General features: G+C 40.8%; 2 protein-coding genes across 9 annotated transcripts in view; both read right to left on the reverse strand.

The window, feature by feature from the left end:
• The window catches only part of LOC120902600, a 36,001-nt gene extending 29,203 nt beyond the window's left edge, over window positions 1-6,798 (reverse strand). For 6 of the 8 annotated variants that reach the window (XM_040311460.1, XM_040311459.1, XM_040311457.1 and 3 more), the window contains exon 1: window positions 6,720-6,798. The gene's annotated coding sequence lies outside the window, so the exon portion shown is untranslated. The other 2 variants (XM_040311456.1, XM_040311455.1) reach the window with 2 other exon arrangements.
• A 6,406-nt stretch (window positions 6,799-13,204) lies between these two features.
• Window positions 13,205-14,973, reverse strand: LOC120902520. Its single transcript, XM_040311338.1, has 3 exons — window positions 14,764-14,973; window positions 14,294-14,699; window positions 13,205-14,229 (listed from the first exon to the last, which is right to left on the reverse strand). The coding sequence occupies exons 1-3, from the start codon at window positions 14,855-14,857 to the stop codon at window positions 14,172-14,174; spliced, it is 558 nt and encodes a 185-aa protein (XP_040167272.1). The 5' UTR covers window positions 14,858-14,973; the 3' UTR covers window positions 13,205-14,171.
• Window positions 14,974-22,711: the final 7,738 nt, after the last annotated feature.

Here is a 22,711-nt window from a genome sequence, read left to right on the forward strand (position 1 = left end):
TAATGGTGTTGTACCCTGGTATTTTAATATTCTTTTTTTTTTTTTGGTCCATGTCTCTTGTAGGCATATTCCATGAATGTCTTGTGTTTGCGTGAGATGTTTAAGTTCTTCTTTGTTTTTTCTCAGTGATTGTATGTTTGCTTGGATAATATTGAAAAAAATCATTTTTCCTGCTCACACCTTGTCAAATCAAATTATTAATTATTTGGTGGGGTTAACTCTTCTGCTGCATTTAAGTATCTAGAATTTTCAGTGTCACTTTGGTATACTTCTGATTCACTCAGATATACCTCTGTGTCACTGAAATTTATTGTTTCGCTTCTTGTTCTTTTTCTTATTGTTTGTTCATTTTCTTGGTAGTTGTTTGTTATGTAATTTTCATTTTCTGTGTTATTTTCTGTTCTGTTTACAATGTATTTTGTTGTTATGTGATCCGTTTCGTTTTGTTCGATCGATTGTATTGATTTTTGGTTCTTTGGAGTCTGTGTTACTTTTTCTATGATTATTCTTTGGTTGTTTTGTTCTTCTTCGTTTTCTGGTTCTGGTTGGTTGTTAGTTGTTGTGTTGGTATGTTCCCTATTATTTCTAGCTATTGTATTCGCGAAAGTTTCTTTTAGGTACGTCCTAGGAATTGCAGGCACTGCGTCTCTGCGTATTTTTCGAGCCTCTCTGAGTGTGATTCTGTTTATAGTTTGTATTCTTTTTATTTCATATTCATCTTTAAATATCGGGCACTCTTTGTCTAGGGTAGAGTGGTTGCCTCCACATTCTGCACATTTGGGGGGATTGAATGAATTTCGTTTAATGACAGTCGTGTCGTGGAAGCATTGAATGTCATCAGCCAAAAATTATTTTGACCGGCTGTTTACGGTGACTGTCATGAAAAATGTCAACAGTTAACAACACTGGTCTTGAGTAAGTTATAACTTGCGCTGTATTAATCCGCTGCGTGAACTCGAGCAATGGTGCAAAATCTGCGCAACAATTTCAGGCTAAGGAGCAAAAAACAATGGTCAAAAAATAAAAAAAGCACCATCTTCCTCTTCCTCGCATTCTTCAACCCTACTTTGCCTTACTTGCGCTCCAGTTCGTGCCTTCCGTCATCAGCTGATTGATTATGTATTTTGAATGCTTTGGTACAGTCACTATCCGATATACGCTATCGTACGGGACCGAGCACAATAGCTTCCCGCACAACAAAATCGAGCAGTTTTTGAGCTCGCTTTCTTGCTCGCTTTCCGCCGAAACCGATCGAAAAAGCGAGCAGAAACGTCCGAAGAACCGATCGAAGCTCTTGATCGATTGAAGCGTTTACGGTCGTTCGAGAGAGCGCGCTGTATGTGTTTGTCTCTTTCTGACAAAAAGGCTCTGGCACGCGACCGTGTTGGCGCAAAAATGATAATAAAAAAATAGTTCACACCCATGTTATCTCTCTCCCCTCCTTCTCCTTTTCCCCATCCTTTCACCTCGCTTTATCATTATTGGTTCTTGCTCTCTAGCTACATTGAGCGAGACGCTGAGTTTTCGATCGCTTTGCGCAGCGGGTTATCTCGAGTTTTCGCGTATTGCGAATTCCTATGGAAAATTGTTTACGCTACCAGTTCGAGGGTTGAAAAATATTGCCACAGAGTTTTGCATTAATGTTTTTTTGTTATTAAACCGGCATCTCTTGCACAAATTTTATGCAAAATGCATTAAGAACATTAAGGAAATTCAAAAAGAGCTTAAAATATTACAAATAATTAAAATATTTGCAAAAAACACATCGAAAACTTCTCAGCCTCCCGCACAACAAAATCGAGCAGTTTATGAGTTCGCTTTCTAGCTCGCTTTCCGCCTAAACCGATCGAGAAAGCGAGCAGAAACATCCGAAGAACCGATCAAAGCTCTTAATCGATTGAAGCGTTTCGAGCGTCGTTCGAGAGAGCGCATTGTCTGTGTTTATCTCTTTCTGACAAAAAAGCTTCGAGACGCAATCGTGTTGGCGCAAAAATCATATTGGCCGTAAAATACTTCACACCGACGTTCATTTTCTCCCCTCCAGTGTTGTTAACTGTTGACATTTTTCATGACAGTCACCGTAAACAGCCGTTCAAAATAATTTTTGGCTGATGACATTCAATGCTTCCACGACACGACTGTCATTAAACGAAATTCATTCGTGTCGCTACCGTCAGGGCTGATCCGATGACATGAAATGTAAACAATGTAGTCTGAATGTCATTTGACATTTTTTGAACAACACAAATTGATACGATCGGAGGATTATGAAGTATATCCCCAAGTAACAAAATCGACATGCTTTCTCATTCTACCCAATAGATCAGTAAACCTGAGAGAGCGAGAAAGCATGTCGATTTTGTCGCTTGGGTCGTCGCTGAATATAGGGATTCTAGTGAAATAGCAAAAACTAGTGAAACGAAAGCCTTTGCACCGCACGCTCTGTTGTAGTTTGACATGAATACGGCCGTTTGCAATACGACACAGTTCACGATTCATACAGGTTGGCGAATGTCAAATGAATGTATCTTGAAAATGTCTTCATGTCAAATGACATTTTTTGACGGGAATGTCAAATGACAGAGAGAGATGGGAATGGGAAGCTTCAAATCGAATGAATGTTTACAATTTTATGTCGATGAACGTCGCCGTTCGCAACACTGCTCAAGACCATAAGAATGATGTTTTTTTGAATTTTTGAATCCCTAAAAAAGTAAGTATTTTTTACAAAAAGTAATGGTGTAATAAGAAAATCTTCTTCTTCTTCTTCTTTTGGCTCAACAACCGTTGTCGGTCAAGGCCTGCCTGTACCCACTTGTGGGGTTGGCTTTCAGTGACTTTTAGATTACCCCCATAGCAGGACAGTCAGTCCTACGTATGGCGGCACGGTCTAGTTGGTGTACCCTTTGACGGGCATGTTATTAAGTCGTACGAGTTGACGACTGTATCATGAGACCGGTAATAAGTAAATATCATGGATGTAATGTGAAGATTTAAACAACCCGTTTTAAAAATAATTGTAAAATCCACCCAATATAAATTAATGTCTGTTTTCACATCTTAATTTGAATTTTCACTAAAATAAAATTAAATATTTCGCAACTAAAATCAATACACATTAAAAATTATTGTTTTCAAATCTAAGATTGGTCTCGGCAATAGAGATTTAACCACAGATCGATTTTGTGAAGATCGCAGCAATAATTAACCGAGAATTGACTTTTTCAGAGCGTTAGTTAAGCATACTTGTTAAAAAACAACATTAAATGCCTATTTCTGATTTTTCTTGAAAGTATTCAAAAACCTTTTTTACTAATGATATTCTTATGGGAGGTACAAAGAATTGTGCAAAAAACCTCCAAATAATGTATGAATTGCTTATAAGTACTTTAATGTTATTTCCAAGTTATTTAATCTACATTACTATAGATATATAATGAAAAGATTTGTTATCAATAAATTAGTTGGAGGTTGCAAAATTTTTGAAGATTTCTTTTAATCAATCAAACATTTCTTTTAATCAATTTAAGATAAATCTTCCCTTCTTCTTCATTAGCACAACAACCGTTGCCGGACAAGGCCTGCCAGTACCCACTAGTAAAGTGGGCTTGGCTTTCAGTGACTTATTGTTACCATAAGCAGGATAGTCAAGTCCTACGTATGGGAGCACGGTCTATTCGGGGCTTGAACCCATGACGGGCGTGTTGTTAAGGCGTTCGAGTTGACGACTGTACCACCAGACCGGCTAAGAGGTCCACCGTCTTCCACCATCTTCGCTACACCACCATCTTATTTATGTACCACCATCTTCCTTACAAAGAGGTTTATTAATCAGCTTAACACATCTTCGTATATTGTAAACAAAACCCATGAGCACTAAATATCAGCGAATGCATCATACAAATTGATTGGTAGCTATATATTATATATATATATATATATATATATATATATATATATATATATATATATATATATATATATATATACATATATATATATATATATATATATATATATATATATATATATATATATATATATATATATATATATATATATATATATATATATATATATATATATATATATATATATATATATATATATATTGCCCACAACTATATGGACAGTCGTTTCTCGCGATTTGCGGAAAATCCATATGAGATAGATAAAAACAGTGAATGCATGAGTTGTGCAGAATACTATTTCACATATTTGTATATTTTTTTAAAAAATTTCAACATATTTTTACACGACTTATGACGAAAAAACTAATTTATGGTCGTACCACAACTCTAAAGACACTTCGAAAAACAGGTTTTATGTGCTAAATAACGCATTTAAAAATCGTTCAAAAATAGAAATAACATATTATACAAAGGTTTTAAAGAATATATTTTTGAACGATTTTAAAAAGTGTTTTTATAACTTATTTTAAGGTTTTATGAGTTTTATAAGAGTAATTATCAAAATATATTTTTTTCGAACATCAAAAAATTTCACACAAAAATTTTTTTTACCTGTAATTATTGTTTTAAAAATGCAAACTAAAGTATATGAAAAGTTTTTCAAAAATTATTTTGAAATTTACATGAGAACCTTATCAATTTTGTGAACAACGGTTCAAAATTGATCCGATCAAACAAAAGCGACACAAAAAGTTCAACAACGATTTTTTAGCAGAATCTAAATATTTGCTGTTGTTACATACATAGTTAAGGATTGTAATCCTAGTCCGATATTTTTTTCCTCCCACCACCATATATATATATATATATATATATATATATATATATATATATATATATATATATATATATATATATATATATATATATATATATATATATATATATATATATATATATATATATATATATATATATATATGTTTTACATACGTATTATTTTATACACACGTATAAATCTCGAGAATAGACACATCTTATGAGAATAGATTGAAGACTTTCTATAACCCCGCAAATGTCAAACTTTCATGAAATTTCGCCAGGATTGGACCACGAATAACGTAAAGTATTTTATACAAAGTTTCTTTTTATCGTACTCCATGGCCCAACCAGTTAGATTTTTAGTAATTTAGCATGCAACTTAAGGACGTGCGCCCGACTTGATACTCGATGAAAAATGCCTAGCGGTTTACGATGCTTCCTCATATATCTCCAGTTACAAAGCAGAGATGGTATTATTTAATAATTTGGGAATAACTCGTTTTACCGGTCCGGAAAGAATCATATAAATTTCTCAGAACTCGTTTGCATAAAGCTTTACTCCACATGGCTGTAATAGTTAACAGTATTTAGGTTTAAGTTTTGTTTCGATCCTTAACTTTCTTTTGATATGTCACACCTTTTAATTTTCGTTTGTTTGACATATAAAGAAGCATATAAAATTCTCCGAACTTGATTGCATTAAACTTCATTCCACATGGCGGTAACAGTTTACAGTACTAAAGTATAAGTTTACTTTCGATGCTTGACTTTCTTTTGGTAGGTCACACCTTTTACTTTTCATTTATACGACGCCACGTAAAGGTAAAGAGTATAAAAAGAAAGACACCACATGCATCTCTTTTTATCTGCTGTTTGCCACCGGAATCAAACTTGCGTAATCATCTCTTGAATTACGAGAAAGTTTCAACGAATACCAATAGTAACAACCAAACTCGTTTTCCTCACAAATTTGCTTAAGTAAATGGTTTAATCTTGCAATATTTAATCTTCCAAACTTATTCCACATAGAACATGATTAGCATAGATGTTGAAAACAACGAATTGAGAGCCGTATTCGGTCCATCAAAATAACACAAACTAAAAGTTGACTAAAAACTGTCTAACTTTGCCCTCAACAATGGTTTTCATTGTGTCATGTATTTTCATGCTTTGTACCTATTTCCAACAATAAATGTAACATTGTAAGATTTATACTTTAATCTTGCTTATCTTACACATATTCTTGCTTTAGTGAATTGACACTTTTATCTTACTTATAAAAATAATTCTATAAATAAATAAACGCTACAATCTTTTTTGTATATCATCAGTTCTTTCACGAAAAAAAGCTACAAAATATGTTCAATAATAAAAAAAGAAATTCATTGTTTTTAGAACAAATGTTAAGTAGGTAATCTTTTATGAAGTAAAATTGAAATTCAAAGCAAAAGGATTTTTTATTATAAATAATCTCAATACTTTTAATTAAATGTAACAGAAATATAAAATGATCAAATTGTATGCGTCACAAACAAACTAATCAAATACTTTACTATGGCTTACATTGCATACAGCTGTTATTTCAGAATTTATAATAACACTTACAACAGTTTTTAGTCACAACAGTTTAAGCGTCTTAAAAAATATTGAAACACTGTAACATATAATGATTAGCAGCACATTTTAAGTCACTTTGAACAATTTGCACCATAATGCAATTAGATGTTAATTTTTTTAATCTAAAATCTCACATTTCCATTAAACCAAACTTTTTTTTCAGGAGGAACGGTCCAAAAAGGCCGTATGCTAAACCAGACATTTGTGTTCGTAGTATTTTGTCCATTTTAACAATTTTTTTTTATTAATTCATTTTACGTTACAACTGAAGCTTGTTGTATCTTTGAGCGAACTGTTATTTAAACCCCGTTTCACCAGTAGTCACTTTTAGATTAATATCACAACACTAGTTTAACACCTTTTACTAACCATAAGACGTGAAAGTCTGTTGCACAGCGTACCGTGTTAATACCGTGAAGGTTTCTCACGAAATGGTCGTGAACTAATGGGCCACAGTATTTTAAACATTTCTTTCAGACCGGCAACCGATTAATAGTGATGCTGTGCATCTTAGAGAGAGACAGAGAGAAAAAGAAAGAGAGAGAGAGAGAGAGAGAGACTTTATACACCTATTAAGGTGTTTATAGACTGCAGAGGGTGAATGTTTTCAATGGCTCCTCTGATATGCGTGTCGCGAGAGTTTTCCATAATGTCACAGTGCCATAGGATGAGATAGACGTAGCAGACAGGTTGAATCGGGCGCAGATTGGAAGTGATTCCATGGGAGTAAACCGGCTTTTTACTCTAATGCTTTTTACTCCCATACCTAATATGCTTCCATTACCCGCATTTAAAACGGTTTCTTTGAACAAGTTTTTATTAACGTTTGCATTTGCGTTTGCGTTTGATTAACATTGACAAAAATTTGTTGATTTTTTATGGAAGCACCTTAACTTGTTTTTAATCTTAACATCTTAATTTGACAATATTAAACACCTCTATCAGTTGAAATCAGGTGGGCAAAAAAGGGAAGCAATTTTGTTTAGAAGCCTGCGCGATCAAAAAACTGCATCCCGTAGCGTCTAGAACGGATTCCGTGAGTCAGTTTGTGGACGTCGTTAAGTTTCGGCATCTTCAACATCTTGACACTATAAGACAATAATCAGAGCACAGAAAGAAGACCCGGTACCGAATGGCTGACGATTCTGAGCAACATATGGTTCCAAAAAACTTGTCAGGAAGCAGAAATCGGGCCCACAGGCTTCGCTACGTCAATCAATCTCTACTTTAACAATTTTTTTCGCGAAAACTTAAGAAGAACTGAAAAATCGGAAAAATCAAGGTAGATCTTCAAAACAAGCCTGCATGCATGTCTTTATCCACCACGGTGAAAATTCCGGAAAACTGACAAAAGACAACTCGCATAGTAGGTGATAATTTTCTTTCAATAAAGCTCAAATAATTACCTCCTTAAGGAAGTTCATGGAAAGAAATTATCTGTTTCAGTTTTTTCTACAGCCAATACAAACGATATTTTTGTGCTATTTCTAGTGATTTGTACTACAACAATTTTATTTTGAAAAATAAATAATTTTCCTAATAGGGTAACTGTACCAGTATTCGGCAGTGTACCTGTTTTCGGCAGGGTAACTAAAACGTGTAATTACGCAAAAAATGCGTAGAAAATAGTCTCCACGCATATTTATTAAATAAAGATATGCTTATTTATTATTAATATACGAAGTATCAGGGGCAGTCCCGCGGTACAGTCGTCAACTCGAACGACTCAATAACATGCCCGTCATGGGTTTAAGCCCAGAATGGACCGTCCTCCCGTAGCAAGGGTTGACTATCCGACTGTGTGGTAATGAATTAAGTCTCGAAAGCCTGTATAGGCCGACATGTCCGCGTAGGACGTTACGCCAAATAGAAGAAGAAGATACGCAATATCACATCATTTCCTAGCATATTTTTCAAAATATCAAACAAAATGTGCAAAGTTAACAATTTTTCGGAAGATTTGCTGTCAGCCAATAGTTCTTCAGCTTTCGTTATTAAGAGAACCAGAACAGTAAAACAATGAAAGTGTGGTTTTAATGAAATATTCTATGGTTGCATAGTTTATTCTAGCCCGTTAAGAATTTTAAAATCACGAAAAACAAATAATTATTCATTCTAAATACTGCCGAAAATAGGACCACGGTAAATGTTGATTTTTGACAGATCAATGCTGTGGGCTCCTGTCGAAACTTGAAACAATAACACACCTTTGATGTGCAGCAAAACACTCTCCCTACCTCTCCCTACACAGCTTATTGAGGCAGTTGGGATTCAAGTGCCATCAGCTGAGGGCAACATTGATTTCATCTCAGTCTACTGCCCGAAGCAGGCTCGTGACGCTGATGGTTCAACACAAATGCTGCAACATGATCTCCGTATCCTCACACGTAGATCAGCTAGATTCATCATAGCTGGAGATCTGAACGCGCCTCATCAGGAATGGGGCAACGTCCGCGCCAACAAAAACGGGCGGCTATTGTGGGAGGACTCACAGGTGGGGTCCTACACTGTGGCTTTCCCATTTCGTCCGACGTACCACACAGGTAGTTCCAGTTCAACGATAGATATTTATTTATTTATTTATTTATTTATTTATTTATTTTATTTTATTAATTGCTCGGCCACGTTGGGTTACAGCAATAGTGCTTACTGACTATAGTATACAATTATTCACGAAGGAGTTGGAAGGAGTTTATGGTACGGAAAAGGAGCGAAGACGGGATCGGTAGACAGGATAGGATATGTTGAAATCGAACAGATCAGAAGTACTATTAAAAGACGACATAGATCTTACAAAAGGCTCATTGCGAGCAAAACATGTACGACATATAGGTAACTGGAGACGAAAACGATAACGTAAGGTGCGACAAGGTGCATACAAATGTAAGCGCGACAGAAGTGAAGGAGTATCAATTGTATTGAGCAATATGCCAGCGACGAAAGAAGCCTGAGCGACCGAGAGGCGGTGCTCCAACTTGGCAAGGCCTAATAGAGTGCATCTATCGTCATACGAAGGAAGCGGAATAGAGTGATGACCCAGCGACCTACGAAATACGATCCTTGTAAAACGTCTCTGGATTATCTCAATCCTTTGGAGCAGAGATAGTTGGACAGGAGACCAGATGACACAGGCATATTCCAGTACGGAACGAACCCAACAACAATAAAGGGACTTAAGACAAAAAGGATCACGAATTTCAGTGGACATGCAACAAATATAACCAAGACTTTTGTTGGCCTTGTTGATGACATAGTCCGTGTGCTCCTTGAAAGAAAGGCTCGGGTCAAAGAAGACGCCATGATACTTAGACAAGGACGCACGGGGAATATGTTTATGTTTATGTTTATTTGTCTATCGATGGACAATAATGCCCTCTCGAACCATTTTAGCAATGTTTTACAATGAGTTCTTTACAATGGATTACAATAACATAGAACATAAAAATGTGCACTATGGAACCAAATTTAACACAGAAACACGATCATAGGGGCATCACAGACACTATAAGCATGAGTTATACTTGTAGAGGATCGGAAGAAAGACAAGACAGAACATTTTTCAGGACACAGGACTAAACCGTTAGAAGCACACCATTTAGAGAATTTACAGAGCCAGGATTGAAGGACTAGACAATCAGCTGTAGAAGATACAGGAAGAAAAATTTTAACGTCATCCGCATATAGCAAGAAGCCGTTAGGAGGAAGGATCGAAGTACAGTCATTGAGGAAGAGAATGAACAGTAAGGGACTAAGGACACTACCTTGAGGGACACCCGAAGAACTAAGAAAACATTCACAGAAAGAGCCACAGATTTTAACTGCATATGAACGATTCTCAAGATAGGAGTTGAACCACGGCAATATAGAGCCACCGAAACCTAGTTTTCGAAGCTTAGCAACAAGTAATGATAGAGGTATACTGTCAAATGTCGCTTTGAAATCGGTATAGATAGTGTCTACTTGCTTACCACTAGACATGTAGTGATATAGAGAAGACAAAAAACACATTAGGTTGGTGGACACTGAGCGATTGGGCATAAAGCCGTGTTGTTCCGTAGAAATATATGTTTTTACACAAGGTATTACAGATAAATGGACAATTGACTCGAGGATTTTAGAACACGCACAAATAATAGAAATGCCTCTGTAGTTTGATGCTAGTGTGCGGTTACCTTTCTTATAAATGGGAACAAGCCAAGCTAGTTTCCATTGACTAGGAAAAATCCCTACACTAAGCGAGCGAGAAAAAAGACGAGTGAGAATAGGAGTGAGGGTATTGCCACATTTTTTCAAAACACAGGCAGGGATGCCATCGGGGCCTGGTGAAAACGAAGTTTTAAGTTTGGATAAAGCGGATTTTACTAGGCTTTCACTTACAACGACTGAATTACATGATATCACATCAGAGGGCGTGTAAGACAAGCCTACGTCCAAAGGAACCTTAAAAGAACTAGGATCGACAAATACACTAGAGAAATGTTTGGCAAACAGGTTACATATATCAGGATTGGACGTAGCAGAGGACAGATCAAGAGACAGGGTGGATGGAAGGCTAGCAGAGCCTCGCCGAGAGTTCGCAAAACGAAAGAATGACCCAGGATCAATAGTGAAGCGCATTTGAAGACGCCGAACGTAGCGACGATACAGATGGCGATTAAGAAGACGATAAGCCTTAGCCGCATATTTATATACACGAAGATTGTGTAAAGTATTATTTAAAGGGTAGGCGCGTTGAGCGCGGTTTTTGTTCGATTTTAATAGACGTAAAGCTCTGTTCGACCACATAGGATTAGGAGCGGGTTTAAGGAGAGGACAGCAGGAAGGGAAGGCGGAAGTGATTACATTAGTAAACGCTGCTACAGCTTGATTTATGTCACAGTCAGCATCAATAAAGGTGGTCCTTCACCTTTATCGGCTAATATACGATGAAGCTTTTGGTAGTCCAGCTTCCTAAAATTGAACATACGAGCCGTAGGTATTCGTTGGGAGGATGCAGGGCGAGAGTGCGTAAGGAGCACGCTTGTCTCAAGAGCAGGATGATGATTGTCTAGCGCGACGAGTGGAACAGGTGAAGCTATGACGGGGGAGCAGCACTCCAAGAAGGCAGCATTGGCAAATAGAAGATCTAATTGTCTTCCGCGTATAATTTTTATGCCGGATAATTGCAGCAAACCGTTTACCGACATTCCATCAAGCAGAGAAACATTTTCACGAGATACACCAGTAGGAATGAACTGATTAACGCACGATGCCGACGGTTGCCAGGAGAGTGATGGTGAATTAAAATCACCAAGTAACACCATAAGATCATTTGGTTTAAGTTTGCCAGCAACGAAACTAACACTCTCATGTAAATCATCAAGGACTACTTCGGAAGAACGCAGATCGGGTGGGATGTAAACGGCGCCGATATAGATTGCAAGGTTTGGAAGCATAACAATTGTCCAAACAGACTCCAGTGAGTCGAACGGCAGTGATAATTTTGACGTATTCAGCACGGAAGAGCAGGCAATGAGTACACCACTACCACGGCAACGGTTACTGTTGAGAGAATTTCAGTCGCAGCGATAGATGACATACGCATCCTCCGAGATAAGAGAGGACGGAATTGAGCCATCGAGCCATGTTTCAGTTAACACCAACACATCCATATCAAGCTCAGATAGAGAGAGGCGTAACTCGTCTAGTTTTGTGCGCAATCCTCTTACGTTTTGATAGTAGATGTTAAGTCGATCGATCGAAGGAATGAGAGAGCGAGATGCGCTGGGAGTGCGCTCGCTGCAAGTTATTAACGGCGGAAGAGAGTCGGACGGATTGTGTGTATTAGATGCAGGGTTAGCTTCCATACATTCGGGTAAAGTCGGTAGTTCATGAAAATCTTCAGCCGGATCAGCCGGTTTACGCTTGCTGAAAGTACTGCGTATAAGGCAAGCTCATAGGGCCATGATCGGGCGAAATAGTGAAATCAGCGTTTCGCAGTTGTGTCGTGTGGTTGATATAAGGTGGGGATGAATGATGATCCGATTCACGGGTAATAGGCGCAGAAGGTGCATGGGATGCTGCAGTAGTGGATCGCCAAACATTGACGGAGCGGGGATTAAGGTCGATGAACTCCTTAAAAGAGCTCCCGCGAGGCCAGGTTGAAGCAGCCAAAGCAATAGCCCGGTGCGAATCCGGTACACCAATTTTAAAAGATACGCTTCAATCGGAGTATCAGGAGCAATACGGGAGATAAAGACCCAAGTACGGGGTGGGCGATCAGGAACGGTCGTAATATTATTGCAGGACAACCCTGTACCCGATGACAGCATAACGCGTGTAACGGTATTGGTAGGCGACTGGTCGGGAGAGCGATCCATCAATCGACGTTTGGAAGGATTCTCACCAACAGCTTGATGGGTGAGCTTAGAGGCCGCAACTGGATTCGTGGTCGTTGAGTGCGTAGCAGGAATCGCGGAATGATGAGCACTCGGTGTAGTAGTATGCGTGGCAAGATGAGAGTTGAGCTTGTTCATTAGTGAGTTGAAGGAAGTGAGAAACCCGCCATGCAATTGACAGCGATTTGCGAGGGCGCGCGAGGGCTCGCACGCCATACAAGTTCACCGCCCCAGAGCCCTCGCATTAAAGAGCTTGCGAGCCTTGGTAGTTTTTTCACCCCTAGTTTTAGCAGTTATAATTATAGCACCCCGAGAGCAGGTATAACAGTGCGATTTGTAGCATACTAAACACCTGAATTTTGAAATTTTATTTTGCAAAAATCCACTAAACTGGATATGGTTATCTTTTCGACGAATAACACGGCAAAAAATATAATTTATGAATAAAAAATAATATTGTTGAAAATACCATAAGATCTCAAGCAGATGATAGAACTCGCAACCCTCGCAATGTTTGACGGGTTTCAATCATGCCGTTCTCACTCGTGAATACTCGTTCTCACTTCTAAATAATCCTTCTCACTTCTACGCTGCGGCTATCGCCGGGCTCGTCTGTTTTACTTTGATAGTACCGTGCTCACTTGTGAGTGAGCTTTCTCACGTCGACGCTACGGCTACCACCGGGCCCGTCTTTTGCGCTTCGGTTGACCCGGACTCACTTTTCGAGAATCGTTTTTTTCTGACACTACGGGTACGTTCCACCGGTCTTGTCTTTTGGAGTATTAGTGTCATTGTTTTTTCCACTTGCACGCTACGGGTACCACCGGGCTCGTCTTTTGTGCTTCGGTCATACCGGGCTCACTTCTCGAAATTCGTTACCTTCTTTCCCCGACGCTACGGCTATCGCCGGGCTCGTCTTTTGTGCGCGGTCACATTCACCCATACAAGGCTCACTCAGAGCATTTTTTTGTTGCTGTGAGTAATACCGGACTAATCGCATGTGCTACGGCCAAGCCGGTCTCACCATTACGATGTTACTGCTTTCCAAAGCCTTAACTTACCCGTTTGAACAATTTACGAATGCAAAGCAAACTTTCCTAATTTCCGTTTTCCTAGCAACCATTGTCACTTTGTACATGTATACTCTATTTCTAGCTATTTCACCGGTGATTAGGATGATTACGATCATGCGTTACTTACTTTCATACCTCGTCGGGGTTCTATGTATGTGTATATAAAAAAGGAATACCGGCTGCGCCAATTGTAGAATCCACTGTTTGTTCTGTCGCTTATCCAACACTTGTATAATTCGCCGCTGAAGCACACACTTCCGTAGCGCTCGATCGCTCACGCTTGTCTGCCCGTTTGCTCTGTCTCCGAACTACCTCCTGTCAAGTACGTCTCGATCTCCCTCTCTCTATATCCTCTCTCTCTATTCATATTCCTACACATTGATGGATACATTAAGCAAGAGTGTGGTGTCCGAATTCAGAGATGTATCACTGCAAACAGACATTAATTAGTTTGTTTATGAAAAGTAAGACAGAAGCATTTTCATGAATGTACCTTAGCTTGTTCGTGAGACATTTCTGCACTCCATAATACCAGTACTGACCACCTTCTACCGTCAGGATATCAGCCGAAATATTTCGATTGATTTTTAGTAGGGTTCTAGCGTCTTTAGGTAGGTTACAGGAACTCTCTTTTCGAACTATATCTATCACTTGGGCAATCGAGTCGTATGTTTGGTTTGTTGATATTGCCCATTGACGCAAAGCATCTTCAGCAGAGAATGGGTCATCTGATGCTGCTGGATCTATATCATCATCCGAACTTTCCATTAAATAGTCGATTACATCATCATCGGCTTCTGATAGATAAGCAGCTTCCCCTTCGTAGAAAGTTTCACCGATGATATTATCCTGTGCAAGTGCATCACTGCCTTGTGAAGAATTCATACCTTGTTCAGCTACTGCAACCCGTATCAAAATAGTTGTTATAAATGAAGTAATACATAATTGCAATAAACCTCATACCATTAGAAGTTCCACTAGGGCCGGTACCGTCATCTATCTGGTTTTCATGTTCGAAACCATCACGGTGGCGATACAAGTAAGACTTATATTTCATCCGCTTCGAGAAACTTTTATTTATAGTGATTTCCACGAAAACAACGACGACAAAACTATTTTTAATGACAAATCGCTTCAATTACAAGATATGGCTGCAACAACGGCTCGCTATCAATTTATGTGTGATATGATATCTGAAAGTAAACAATCGGCTGCGGTCAAAATACCACCATGAAAAAGATGAAGCTTTCAGAAGAAGAAACACGATCAACGTTTGCCACAGCGTGTTGTTTTGTATAGATTGCCAAATCTAAAGAAATTCGAGCCGAATTGAGACGGAACGTGTTTATTAATAATAGCAAATCAAAATTTCAATATTTTCTTTAATATTTCATTCCAAATAGTCATCAAATATGCATTAAAAGCAAGTGAACTCGTCAACCATGTATTATAATTAAGATGTATTGGTCTTTCGGGCTGTCATTTGCAGCCTGGGGACAATCGTTTAACGTGTTCGAAAAATAGTGTTACGATGTTGAGCTGGCTTGAGAAACCCTGTATGCTTATTTTGTATGCCGATCCTTTAAGAGGCTATCACTTGTTTAGCAATAATCATCCTTACCCAAGGAAACATTTTGGACCTAGCTTGAACAAAAACTGGGCTGTCTTGCTCTATCTTCTATACCGCACCTGCTTGCACTCATTCGCGAGCGTTAAAATATACTCTCCCGATTTCATGTTCTCGCGAATTGCCTGCTGCTGTAAGAATGTATGAGTGAATGTGTAGCGTTTTTCTCTGTGCTTCCTCTTCTCCCCCCTCGTTCGTACTCCCTTCTTCCATCGATCCTATGCGCGATTCCAGATTCGACCGCGCAATAACATTTGTAAGGTTCCGCCGCAATGAGATACTGTACGGAAATATACAGGGCATTTTATTTAAGCATCCGTGGTCCACACGGAACGCCGATGAACCAAACACCACCAGCCAATGTCAAATTCTCGATATTGGCGGTGACTGGTGAATGTGTCCCTCCCCTCCATCATCAAAATAATTCACTTACTTCTCATCTCCTTCCCTTTCCCCCCTTCTCCTAGAACTCATACAAATGGAATTCTAGAGAGAAGTGGAGAAGAGGGGAGGAATCAGCTTTTATTTAGCTCCCTCTCAAAAAATAAGTCCAAAATTGTCTGCCTTTGGGTACCACCCAGTACCCAGTCAGACAGCCTTCTGTTAATTTACCCTTTCGAGCAGTTTTGTGTCTGTCATAACAGTACTTTAAGAGCAATTTAGCGGTACGAAGTGTTGTCGTTTGTTGTCAGTGAAAAGATGTAAATTAGAACAAAAAGAGTATTGTTTTAATGATCTTTTAGTGGAAGAAGACATCGTCGGTGTGTTTAAAACTGTAAAATGTAAAAAACCAGCCGAGAAATTGCATTTATTAGTGCTATTTGTGCACCACCTTCTCCGGGTGAAGCGGCTGTTCAAGTCGAGTTTGCTTAAAAAAATACATTGTAATCGTTTGTATAAGTTAAGGACAATGATTGAATAAAAGCATTCAACTGTAATATAATACATTTCGTGTTATTTATAAACAATTTGGCCGACAAAAATAAAAATAGGAATAGGATTTGTAAAAACTGCTCGAATGGGTAAATTAACGACTGATAATTTACCATTAAATTACTCTTAAATTACCGGTAATTTAGCGGTAAGATAGGGGTAAATTAAGTCCGATTTGTCTGACTGGGCAGTTTGGGTACTGAGATAGGGCCCCATCTCAGGTCCATAGTTTTACCCATTCATCGCGTTTTGGACGTTTGGGTAACGATGTGATATTTGGGCTATACTGAATTGTTTGATTAATGTACCTTTTTCTTGTTGCAAGTTTGCTCAGCTACACTTTTCTAGAAATCTGAACTTTAATTATGATGCGCATGTTCGTACAGCATTTCCTGGCTATGTGCAGTGGCGGATTTATGGTATCGGGGGCCCTAAGCGGTAAAAGGAGTTGAGGTCCCCTGTTGGTGTCGAGCGGGGAGGGGGGGAGAATTTTATTACAATTGGGTTTGAATCAAACTCATCGTAATGGTTTGCTGGCGAGGGGGGGGGGGGTGGAGGGGGGATTCTCGAGATCGGCATCTGCCTTAATCTTTAAGTTACATTTTGTATGGAGAATGACGTTTCTCTTCTTCCTCTTTTCGTATTGTGCTTATTTTCGAGTCAAATTCAAGCGATTCCAAATTTCAATTTGACCGTTATTTTTATAATAAAATGAAAAAAACTTAATGAATAAATGAAATAGAAGAAAATATATGGTCAGCATTACTTGCTTACAGCATTAAAATATAGAAAGCATTGTTTACCTATGAAAATCGTTATTTTTTTGCATCAAAACGTGTGGAATACCCGGGTATGCCGGTTGCCAACTTACGTGTGTAAATCTGGTTGCCAACTCTACGGTTAATGCGGTGTCGCCAAAATTGGAAATTACACCTGTTCTCACTTTCCTCTGAATCTTTATCCGGTTGCTATGGATCGCAATCCATGAGATTGGATCGCAATCAACTACGTCTGAATCGTTTGCAGCTACGTTTGGATCGTTTTCAGCAACGTTTGGATCGCTCTCAGCTACCTTTGGATTTAGCGGTAGCTCGCCGGTCTCGTAGTACAGTCGTCAACTCGTACGACTTAACAACATGCTCGTCATGGGTTCAATCCCCAAATAGACCGCGCCGCCATACGTAGGACTGACTATCCTGCTATGGAGGGGAATCAATTAGTCACTGAAAGCCAAAGCCCACAAGTGGGTACAGGCAGGCCTTGACCGACATCGGTTGTTGAGCCAAAGAAGAAGAAGAATTATTAAACGTTTGGAAGTTACACCGAAACGCGGAAAATAAATTATCTGAAATAGTGAGATTAAACATTGGTGCCGTGACCAGGATCAAGACGAATCTGGTTTTCTAAATCTTAATTATTCTCGCGATAATCACTGTTTGCGCTCGTGTAACTGTGCTTTAGTCGCCTCACAATCGACCAAGTTCACTGTGTCCGCGAAATTTAGCGTTTTTTGTCAAACCGCACTATGACTGCTCCGATAAACGTTTTGTCGTCCAGAAGGACAGTTTTACTAGCAGTATTGGCTAAGCATGAAAAGTTTTTGGCAGAATTTGACCCGGAACGGGATGCAATCGAAATCAATATTCGCATTGCAAGGGTCCAGAAGCTTTCCGTCGATTTGGAAGCAATTCAGGCCAAATTGGAAGATGCAGCGGCCACCGAGGAAGTGATAAGTCACAATGCCGCGTTACGAGACGATTTTGGTTTGCGTTTGATACGCCTTGAAGCCCATTTGAAGGCTAAACGGGTGCAGGTTCCGCGATCCGCAAGCACAACGCCAAACACTAACCCGTTGGCAGGTATAAAGCTTCCCACCATCTCACTTCCTGAGTTCGATGGTGATTACATGCAATGGCTCACGTATAGGGACACTTTTGAGGGATTAATTCACGAAAACATGAAACTATCACCGATACAAAAGTTTCATTATTTACGAGCTTCCGTGAAAGGCGAGACCGCAAAGGTGATCGAAGCAATCACGATTAGCGCAGCCAATTACGAGCTAGCCTGGCAAATGCTCACCGAACGACACTCGAATGAGTATTTATTAAAGAAACGGCATCTTCAAGCACTTTGTGGTATGGCCACCGTTAAGAAGGAGAGTGCATCAACCCTTCACCATGTTGTGCGTTCCAGTTCGAGCGTCACAAGAAAACGCTTAATCATCTAGGCGAAAAAACGGAGGCATGGAGCTGCTTGTTAGAACACTTAATGTGCACAAAATTGCCTATCTCCACATTAAGAGATTGGGAGGAAAATGCCTCAACTAGCCAAAATCCTAGTTACGAAGGATTAATCGCATTTTTACAGCGCCGTATGCGAGTGTTGGAAACCCTACAGGTAAACATTACCGAAGCTCCCTCTACCGTGAACCAAACGCACTATGCACATAAACATGCTCCGCCTATGCGCTTAGCAAGCTTTCCGTAAACATCACACGACACACGCACATGCCCTTTATGCCACTCCGATCACAATTTAACAAAATGCTCCCGTTTCATGCAAATGTCACCGGAGGAACGGTACCGAAACACAATGACACTGAAATTGTGCTTGAATTGCTTGCGCGACAATCACCTTGTGCGTGATAGCTCATCGCAATACAAGTGCAGACACTGCAATTCAACACACCACTCGCTTTTACACTCTTCACAAAATTACGGCACATTTTCCACTGCGAACACGTCAGCTGCGCAAAATGCTTCCGTACGCAACACACACAACACAGACGATCACACGGCAAACACGCAACGCACTTATGAAGCAGCATTGAGGCAAACTACGGAACAAGTTCTGCTTCAAACTGCACTTGTAAACATTGTTGATGCGCATGGCATAATGCATCCTGCACGCGCTTTTAGATAGTGCCTCCCAGCCAGATTTGATGAGTCGAGAAGCTTATTGCTGACCTGCCCGCACATGATGTGCCTACCAGCGGCTGGAAATTACCGCCACATATTATATTCGCCGACCCCCATTTCGAGAAGTCGGCACCGATCGACATTATTCTCGGTGCCCGGCACTATCACACGTTCTTTGTAAGCGGGGCGCAATTTAAAATGTCATCGAATCTACCAGTCCTGATGGAGAGCGTATTTGGCTGGGTCGTGAGTGGATCAGCATCTACCTCTCAGCCAGCAACATCCAATACTTTTCACACTTCAATCAATCGAATCGTCATCGAATCAATAGAGCGTTTCTGGAAAGTAGAAGAACTACAGGTTAACAATGGCTATTCTCCTCAGGATCGCAAATGTGAGCAATTTTACAAGGATACAACACAGCGAGATGAACCTGGTCGTTATATGGTATGCTTACCTAAACAAGCAGACTTCGATGATAAGCTTGGCCTTTCGAAGGCAGCAGCATTAAGGCGGTTTAGTTTTCTAGAAAGGAGGTTAGAACGAGATCCAAACGTAAAAGCGGCGTACCATGATTTCATGCGTGAGTATCTGGAGCTTGGGCACATGTTACGCATAAAAAATCCCTCCGACGACGAACGCGCGTATTATCTGCCTCACCATCCCGTGTTCAAAGCCGCTAGCTCCACAACAAAGGTTCGCGTGGTATTTGATAGTTCAGCTAAGACGTCCACCGGCTTTTCGCTAAACGAGGCGTTATGCGTCGGCCCTGTCGTGCAGGACGATCTGCTCGACATAATTTTGCGCTTCCGCACATATAAGGTAGCCGTTGTTGGAGATATTGCGAAAATGTATCGACAAGTATTGCTCCATCCTAACGACCGGAAATTTGTACGCATTTGCTTTCGATTTTCGCCTCACTCGCCAATCGAATATTTTGAGCTGAATACGGTTACTTATGGCTTAGCCCCCTCATCATTCTTGGCAACCAGAACATTGCTGCAGCTTGCAAACGATGAGGGCGCCTCTTGTCCCAATGCTGCAGCTGCTTTGAAAACTAACTTCTACGTTGACGATTTCATCGGTGGTGCTGATTCCATCGGAAATGCTCGACAGTTGCGAATCGAGCTTTCTCAATTGCTCGCCAAAGGCGGCTTCGAGCTTTCTCAATTGCTCGCCAAAGGCGGCTTCGAGCTGCGAAAGTGGACATCCAATCAGCTCGAGGTGCTCGCCGATTTAAATGCGGATCAAATCGGCACACAGTCAGCGCGGCAATTCTTACCACACGAGACGGTAAAGACTCTTGGTGTTTCATGGGAGCCAGAGCCTGACGTTTTATCCTTCGAATCCGCAATATCCAGTGATGTGTCCATTCCGACAAAGCTATCCATTCTATCTAACGTAGTTCGCATGTTCGATCCGCTGGGCCTAATCTTCCTGATTGTCATTCGGGCCAAGATGATGATTTAGGAATTATGGTTGCAGAAAGCTGGTTGGGACGAGTATGTTCCAGATACTATCTGTAAGAAATGGAAAACAATACAAGAGGATTGGCAACTCATCTCTGAATTCAAGGTTAGTCGTTATGCGCTTCTACCTGGTGCGCGTATTCAGTTACATACCTTCTGTGATGTATCGGAGGCAGCATATGGAGCCTGCATTTATGCGCGTTGTGAAGGCGAAGGTGGGCAGATTCGCATAACGTTGCTTTCTTCCAAATCGCGTGTGGCACCGCTCAAGCGCGTCACACTACCCCGCCTTGAACTATGCGCTGCTGTATTAGGAGCACACCTGCATCACCGAGTAAAGAAGGCGATGGGGATCAACGTTGCAGAATCTTTCTTTTGTTCGGATTCCACCATCACCTTAACCTGGATCAGCGCCACACCCAACACATGGGCAACGTTTGTGGCTAACCGGGTATCTGAAGTGCAGCATTACTCACACCCGCGGCAGTGGAGACATGTACCCGGCGCGTCTAATCCTGCTGATCTGGTTTCACGAGGCATGTCAGCCGCTGATTTCCTGAAAAGCAAACTCGGATTGGCTATCTTTGCCCGCTTCCATCTGGCCCAACTCTAACCCGGAACCAGCCAACGAAACGAATCTAGAGATTCGCCAGGTGAGTGCTGCCGTTGTAAACACAACCACTAATCACCCTTGGTTTGCGTTGTGTTCTAGCTACAAGCGATCGCTGCGTATCGTATCATACTGCATTCGCTTCACACGTAACGCTAAGGAAAGGGCACGCACTCAGCGAACAGCAGCACAGCACCCCGCACCTTTAATCGTCACACTCGAGTACATGGAAACAGCAAACAATGTGTTAAGCCGCCTAGCACAGCAGGATGCATTTTCAGCTGAACTCGGGCAGCTCAAAAAGGGAAACGAAGTCATGAGGCAATCACCTTTACGTGCACTAAGTCCATTCCTTGACGAACAAGGGATTATCCGTGTAGGGGGACGTTTACGGCTATCTCAACTTCCCTACCAAGCGAAGCATCCTGTTTCAGGTGCTTCGTCATGGAGGAGGAAGGCTGCTCTTATCTCGAATTCGCGAAGAGTTTTGGCCGTTAGATGGAAGGCATCTTGTTAAGCACATTGTGCAGAATTGTTTTCGGTGCATTCGACAGCGACCGACACTTGAACAGCAACAACTTGGACAGCTTCCAGCGCAGCGCATCAGTCCCAGCCGGCCTTTTAGTGTTACCGGAGTGGATTACGCCGGTCCATTATACCTGAAGCCAGCCCCATAAACGAGCCGCCCCGGTAAAATGCTACCTCTGCGTGTTTGTTTGTTTTTCCACTAAGGCCGTACACTTGGAGCTGGTAAGTGATCTAATTACTGCTGGTTTTTAGCTGCATTACACAGATTCACAGCACGACGCGGTTTACCGGCACACATACATTCGGACAACGGGAAGGCGCGGCGAGGGAGCTTCACGAGCTGTTCGAAATGTTTCGCGATGAACAGCAGCTACATCTAATTGTGACAGATTGCACTAACCGCGGCATCAATTGGCACTTCACCCGTCCCAAGGCACCACATTTCGGCGGATTGTGGGAAGCAGCTGTGAAGACCGCCAAGCGACACCTTTTTGGGTAGTTAGGCAGCACGCGACTATCATACGAAGGCTACACAACTGTACTACATCAGATTGAGGCGGCGATGAACTCGCGTCCTCTCCTACCTATGTCAAACGACCCTAACGATTTATCGGCACTTACTCCAGCGCATTTCTTCGTGGGCACATCGATACATGCTGTCCCCGAGCCGGACTACACCCATCTTCGTTCCTGCACCCTCAGCGACTTGCAGAAGTGGCAAGTAATGGTGCAGCGCTTCTGGAAACACTGGACGACGGAATACCTGCAAGAGATGCAACGCGATAACACCATGGCGAAGAGGAACGACAGCATCTTACCTGGC

This window comes from Anopheles arabiensis, chromosome 3 (genome assembly GCF_016920715.1).
Source record: "Anopheles arabiensis isolate DONGOLA chromosome 3, AaraD3, whole genome shotgun sequence".
NCBI classification, from domain to species: domain Eukaryota; kingdom Metazoa; phylum Arthropoda; class Insecta; order Diptera; family Culicidae; genus Anopheles; species Anopheles arabiensis.

Coding starts and splice junctions, on each gene's coding strand:
- LOC120902520 (XM_040311338.1), bottom strand. CDS start 14,857: ATGAAATATAAGTCTTACTTGTATCGCCACCGTGATGGTTTCGAACAT. Junction 14,700..14,763: donor CCCTAGTGGAACTTCTAATG/GTATGAGGTTTA, acceptor TACGGGTTGCAG/TAGCTGAACAAGGTATGAAT. Junction 14,230..14,293: donor TGTCTCACGAACAAGCTAAG/GTACATTCATGA, acceptor GTCTGTTTGCAG/TGATACATCTCTGAATTCGG.